This window comes from Nyctibius grandis, chromosome 15 (assembly GCF_013368605.1).
Source record: "Nyctibius grandis isolate bNycGra1 chromosome 15, bNycGra1.pri, whole genome shotgun sequence".
Classification (NCBI taxonomy): domain Eukaryota; kingdom Metazoa; phylum Chordata; class Aves; order Nyctibiiformes; family Nyctibiidae; genus Nyctibius; species Nyctibius grandis.
This window is the reverse complement of record NC_090672.1, coordinates 6,139,760-6,146,001: the sequence shown is the minus strand read 5'-3', so window position 1 is coordinate 6,146,001 and position 6,242 is coordinate 6,139,760. Positions and strand designations below refer to the sequence as shown.

The following is a 6,242-nucleotide window of genomic DNA, read 5'->3' as shown; positions in this document are numbered from 1 at the left end:
TTGGGTCATCAGGTGTGTGCTCATCCTTCAAAGCTTGTTCACCCTGCCCTGCTCTGCAGAGACTCACTTCTGCAGAGTCCACAGGGATGTCTTCCACGAACAATCACCGCTCACTCCAATACCATTCTTCAGCGCCCATCCATCCAAACACACCTGCCAAAATTCAGGTGTCTCGATGGCTCCAGCCTCCCCAGATAAATGGAACAGAATGATTTATTCTCAGATCCTCAGTTTTGAGAGGATCCCAACTGGCAACATCCCCATTTATAGAGGGTCACCATTTCCATCTTTGCTCCAGGCTCTCTGGCAACTTGCCTGTCCACTGGAGATGGCTATTTTGTTCTGTTTGGGCTTTTTCTATGAGAGCTGCAAGGTAGGGGGTTGGGGTAACCTGTGCTTTCTTACTGCACCTATTCCTGTCTATCCTTCGCTGCTAACACTTGGTACCACGATAGCAAAGTCCAGCCTTCCATTTGTATAGCAGTGCTCGTGATGGCCTCTGATGCATTTTTTTTTGCATACAATATTGTACAGTTTTCATAATATATATAAATATATAAATGTATTTTATTATTTTATAAAAAAAAAATGGAGGTGGATGAGATCTGTGCTGAATGTGGAGGCTACAATGGGACTGGGGCTGCTGAAAAACATGAATAACTGGAAGAAATTAGTTAAGGGCTTGATCCAAAGGCCACTAAACCCTGTGGAAGGTCTGTTGATGACCTGATGGGCTCTGCCTTGGGCCTTATCTCCTCTTCCCTTTTCTTTAAAGAAAAAAATAATTTAAAACATCATTCCCCTGCCCCAATACCCTCCAGCTGCAGCAGCAGCTAAAGGACATGTGCCAGAAGCAGATACCCAAGCAGGGGCTTCTGCCAAGCATCAGTGCCTGCTGCTCCTCCACCACCCTCCCCTCCTGTGACTGCAGCTCCAGAGGCACTACTGGACCTGGCTCATTACACCAGTGCAAACTGGAGTTAAACCAGCCTCCTCTGAGGAAAGGTCCCCAGTGACTGTGCACATGTTTTGCATTTATTAGGCAAACGATGCAGACAGATGAAGTGATTCCCTTGCGAAGCGAGGAAAGCAGCCGCCTCTCGGAGGGAGGCGATCCCAGCCCAGGCGAGGTGGTTGCTCCTCTACAGGGGCAGCACCTTTGCCCCTGTGGAGGGTTTGCTGAGGTAGAAGGTGGCTGTGCCGCTGTACTTCTCCTAGGAGACAAGAAGAGCTGTAAGTGCTGGTGCTCTGGGGCCGTACAGTGCCACAGCAAGAGGCCGGGCTGGGGGCTGCCAGAGCTGGGAGGAGACAGACCCCGCCAGTCAGCCCAGCCATGCGTCTGGCCCAGCCACTGCTCCAGCAGCGGCCACGTGAGATGGTTTTTGGGGACAACGTGCTGTTCTGGCCACTGCCTGGGGTCCCTCGGTCCACCCACAGCACAGAGCAGGGAGGTTGTCAACACATCCCCAAGGTGACCCTTCAGCAGCCCCTTATGGACCCTTCTCCATGACTTTTTCTGACCCCTTTTTGACCCTGCCGCCCTCCATGGCCTCTGGTGACAGCAGAAACCTCACTACCAGCTCTGCACAGAGCTGCCTCCTCTCTATTTTTCTCCCAACTCATCCAGTAGTTGCTGGTTCTTATTTTGGATGATTTGAGGGTCAGTTCCACACTCACCCTATCTACCCACTTCGCTGTTTTGTAACTCCTGGTCACGTCCCCCCCTCTCCCAGCTTCTCATCAGACGGCAAAGGCACAGCCCTTTTGGTCTCTGTTCAGACACCTTCCTCTGCTCCTTCTTTATCCCCCACCACTATTTACAGGGTGCACCACGATCTCATACAGCAGCAAAATGAGCCTCTGCCTCATTCACAGCCCCCGTTTCCTGACACCCCCATTTTGCTGGCGTTTTCAGCTACTGGTGCACACGGAGCTGCTGATTTAGAGAACATTGGTGATGGCACTGAGATCTTCTCTGGGCTGTAACTGCCAGTGTTAAGCTCAGCATTGCCTAAGCTCGGCTTGGATTATTTTTCCCTAGGCAGATTTAGCCTTCCTGAAGCTCACCCGGCAGCTTTTCGCTCCCTTTCTCAATGCAGTAAGGTCCTTGGGCAGTGCTGTGAGACCAGCATCGTGCTGAGCTGCCTGAGAGAGCTTAGTACCATCAACAGCCTTGGGGCTGTCCCTGTGCGGCACTGGATGGGCTACACCAACCCCAAGTGCCTCAGGAGCGCAGCTTCAGCGGTGTCCCTGGGCCATGCCCCTGAGTGCTTCTTTGGGCTCTTTAAGTCAATCTCCTGGCACTTTCCTGCCGCGTACCTGGATGTGGTGCTGGGCTCTCTCTGCAGCCCCAGCTTCCAGCAGCGTCACCGTGCAGCCTCCGAAGCCTCCCCCAGTCATCCTGCTGCCATAAACCCCATCGACCTCCAAGGCTGCCACTACTAGCTCATCCAGCTCCGGGCAGCTCACTTCATAGTCATCCCTGGAGAGAGGAGACCCGTGGTCAGCCCTGTCCTGCACCCCAGCCACAGCCCCTGCACCACGAACAGCTGAAATGTGCACCTTGGTGCATCCACTGCTGTAGCAAACTGCAGCAAGGCAGGATGCCACCGAGCCTGGTCCAGCTCTGCCTATAAGTGCACGTATATGTGAGAAGGCTGTGAGCATCGGGGACCCGCTGGGTGGCTGTAAGCAGCACGCGTCTGTAATATACGTGACCGGCTGCCTCGTCCTGGCATCCCCCAGCGCAGAAGCTTGTGGGGTTTTTCTTAAACCTCCTCGGCAGGCTGAGCCATGGGAGACACCAGACACAGCTCTGGCTGCCCCCAGTGCTGCACCCACAGGGAACCCCACAAGGACTCGACAGCGGTGCCCCCGACACAGCCTGCGCCGCGCCAGGGTTGGCACATCCTCACCTGAGGGAGTTGTGACTCTCCACCATCAGCCTCCCAAACATCCTGTAGTCCCTGTCCCGCAGCACTTGCGCTGCCTGGGCTGTCCGTGCTATCTCACCAACGACGTGCCTGGCCCGCCGGTACACCTCCTCGCCCAGCTGGCTCCTGGCCACTGTGGAGACACGTATGTCCCTGCAGCAAAGCTGCTCGGGGCTGCGGGATGCTGCTGGGGGTGAGCATGCCGCATCCTGCAACCAGCCGGTGCCAGAGCTTCCCTACTGCAGCACGCTCCCATCCCAGTGTGTGCACCCACCCACCTGTCCCAGGTGCTGCCTGTGCCATGGGGCACCGAGCTCTTGCTGCCCCAAGGAGCGGCCAGAGCCAAGGGAGGGACCGTCCCCACCTTCCAGCTCAGCCATGGTGGCATCTCGCAGGCTGGCCTTGCCGAGCGCCGCCGCCGCCTCCTCACACTGCCGCCGGCGTGTGGGATACTCGCTGCCCGTCAGCACGTGCCGCACATTGGAGTTGGTGATGAGGATGGCCAAGCTGGCATCGCTCAGCGGGATGAGGACGGTCTCCAGGGACCTGCAGCGAGAGCTAAGCACGGGCCGTGTGCCCGTCCCCCCCGCCCGCTCCAGCCGTTGGCCATTGGAGGCAGCTGTTGCCTCTGCAGAGGCAAAGTCCAAATGGTTCAGGATTTCGCTTGAGCATTTCACTCCCTCCCAATTATTAGTCCCATAATAGACCCTAATGACTTTGCAGTAAAGACAGCCCAGGTTAGATGCAGAAAGGATGCAGGAGCAGGAACCAAGACACAGGAATTAAAATGCAAGGAGCCCCAGCCCTGCAATGAGATTTTGGGCTGAGGTCAGGGGTTAACCCCTCCCTGCACTCCTGCATTTATCTCATGGCCACAAGACCAGCTCGTCCCCACCCGCCTGAGGAGGTGGGCACGGCGCAGCGAGCTCAGCGCTCGGCCCTGACCTGCAGTCAATGAGCAGCGCATGGCCTTCCTTGCCCATCACGGATATGAACTGGTCCATGATCCCGCAGGGCATGCTGGCAAACGTGTGCTCTGCTTTCTGGCATGCCAGTGCCTTGGCTACCACATCACCATCATCTGTGCCAAAGCAGAGAGGCACAGGTTAGCAGCTCCAGGACCTTCACCCCTTGCCCTGGAGAAGGGGAAGCAAACAGGAAAGTAAAGGGTTGCTTTCCCATGGAATGGGGTTTTGCTCCTGCGCCAGTGCACGGCATCTGTGCCAGCGTGGGTCCCCGAATCCAGCTGGATGCAATAAATTCACACTGGTGTCTCAGATCTCTCCATTTTTTGGTGACATGAGGGTGGGGAGAAGATGCTCCCAAGGGACCATCCTCTCATGCCCCTGGCCAGCCCCAGGGGTGGTCCATGGGCTTTAGAGGCATGGGCAGGTCAGGGTGGGTAAGCCAGCGGGGGGTTGTGACCTGCCCCACAGCAGAGTTTCCTTGAGGGCAGTGGGATCTTGCTAAGGGCATCCACCTCATCCCGGCTCCTGCCCAGGAACGGAGGTACCTGGGGCCAGGACCGGCTGCTGCCTTACCAGGGCAGAGCTGCTGGAGGAAGGTGTAAGTAGCCACCTCCAGAGAAGCCGAGCTGGAGAGGCCCCCGCCCAGGGGGATGTCACTGGCTACGACGGCCGTGAAGCCCGGCACGGGACCACCTGCGGGAACAGAAGGGAGGAGGGGGGCCGTGAGCCCCTGCGGGGCTGGGGGCTGCCCTGCCCCACAGCTCACGGGGAGCTGACAGAGAGGAGCCCCTGTCCAATACCCCATTTTAAAACACAGGGTGACCCACGGCAGAATGTGACCCACGCATCCCCCCTCCAAACACAGGGGTCTTTGGAGCTGAAAGTGTCTCTGCTGGAGCCTGGCGCCGGCAGCAGCTGCAGGATCGCACCGGCACGGGAAGAGCCCCTGGAGCACACCAAAAGCCGGGCGCCGAGCACCGGCCCCGCGCGAGGGGGGCTCTAACCCGCCCGGCAGCCTGGGCCTTACCCCGGTAGTGCTGGATGACGCCCTTGACGTAGTTGGCCCAGCGAGGCTGCCCCGGGCTCAGAGGGCTGCCTGGGCAGGGAGCCGGGAACTGCACCCTGTGGGGCTCGTCCGCCTCCGCCGAGGTGGTGAGGATGGAGATGGTCCCATCCTGCGTGGGGGATCCCACCAGCACCGTCCCCAGCTGCAGGGCCTGGGCGGGGGGGGAAGGTGGGCTCAGACCCCGCAGCACCCCTTAGAGCACCCCCACGGGTGGCAGGGGACAGCGGTGGCTGCTTCAACCCACAGCTGGCAGCACCCAGCCCCTGTTACCCTTCACTCTGCCCATGCAGAGCCACCAGCCCCCACCGCATGCTCCGGCTTGTCACAGCGTTAAACTTTTCTGGCTATTTAACGCCACACAGGGACAGTCTTAGCACTGAAATGTTGTGACCGACCACCCCAGCTCAGCGCCGGGGTGCTGGGACTGGGCTTTGGGGGAGTGGAAACCCGTGACAAGGACGTGAGAGGCTTCAGGAAGATTTCTGGCCTGCTGGGGAATTCAGCTGACTTGCTCCCACGCTCTTCAGCCTCAAAATACTCAGCTGTAGGGTTGATTTAGGACGGAGCGGGGGTTTCCCCGCCGAGCTGAAGGAGGGCAGGAAGCCCCAGCTGCTTCGCACCACCTCTGCCATCAAAACATCGCTCTCCAGGAACGGAAAATCGTTTGATGGGGTTGCAGAAAAGCGGCTTCAGCCCCTCGAAGAGGCGGTCGGGGAGAGGGAATCACACCCCCGCTGCAGCGAGTGAGGAGCCGCTCTGCGGGGTGCTGCCCCCCACGCTCCGGGTCCTGCTCCGAGCTCCGGCGGTCCCGGGCGTGGCAGGGGGTGTCCCGTGGGACCCCGCAAGGTCCTGGGTGAGGGATCCCGGAGGGTCAGTCTGGGAAAGACAGCGGGCGGGGACCCCCGGAGGCTGCAGGGGGGACCCGGAAGGGTGACACCGAGGGATCCCGGGGCCGGGGCGGCGGAGCGCGGCCCTTACCATGGGCAGCACGAAGCCGCCGTTGTAGTCGGTGTGTTCGCCAATGAGGTTAACCCGGCCGGGGGCCCACGCCGCCAGAACCGCCGCCCCCCCGAAAGCCTCTATGTGCGCCCGGCGGGCGGCCGCCAGGAGCGGGGCCAACCCGGGCTCCGCCACCGCATCCGCCATGGCCGCTCCGCTCCGCCCCGCACCGCCCCCGCTCCCGCACCGCCCCCCGTCCCGGTCCTGCCCCGCTCCCGGTCCTGCACCGCCCCCGATCCCGCCCTGGTCCCGCTCCCGCACCGTTCCGGCGGCCGC

The 6,242-nt window shown here is 59.9% G+C and overlaps 1 protein-coding gene across 1 annotated transcript; it reads right to left on the bottom strand.

Moving 5' to 3' along the window:
* Positions 1-604: 604 nt before the first annotated feature.
* On the bottom strand, positions 605-6,123 carry GALK1 (galactokinase 1). The gene is made up of 8 exons (XM_068413612.1): positions 5,946-6,123; positions 4,929-5,118; positions 4,475-4,594; positions 3,879-4,014; positions 3,298-3,479; positions 2,916-3,066; positions 2,320-2,482; positions 605-1,214 (listed from the first exon to the last, which is right to left on the bottom strand). Exons 1-8 carry the CDS (start codon positions 6,111-6,113, stop codon positions 1,143-1,145), a joined length of 1,182 nt encoding a protein of 393 aa, XP_068269713.1. The 5' UTR covers positions 6,114-6,123; the 3' UTR covers positions 605-1,142.
* Between the last annotated feature and the right edge of the window lie 119 nt (positions 6,124-6,242).

Excerpts from the sequence above, each read along its gene's own strand:
- GALK1 (XM_068413612.1), bottom strand. The coding sequence starts at position 6,113 with ATGGCGGATGCGGTGGCGGAGCCCGGGTTGGCCCCGCTCCTGGCGGCC. Across the intron at positions 3,067-3,297 it reads CACCATGGCTGAGCTGGAAG|TGGCCAGGAGCCAGCTGGGC; the intron begins GTGGGGACGGTC and ends GTGTCTCCACAG. Across the intron at positions 1,215-2,319 it reads GAGCCCAGCACCACATCCAG|GAGAAGTACAGCGGCACAGC; the intron begins GTACGCGGCAGG and ends CTTGTCTCCTAG.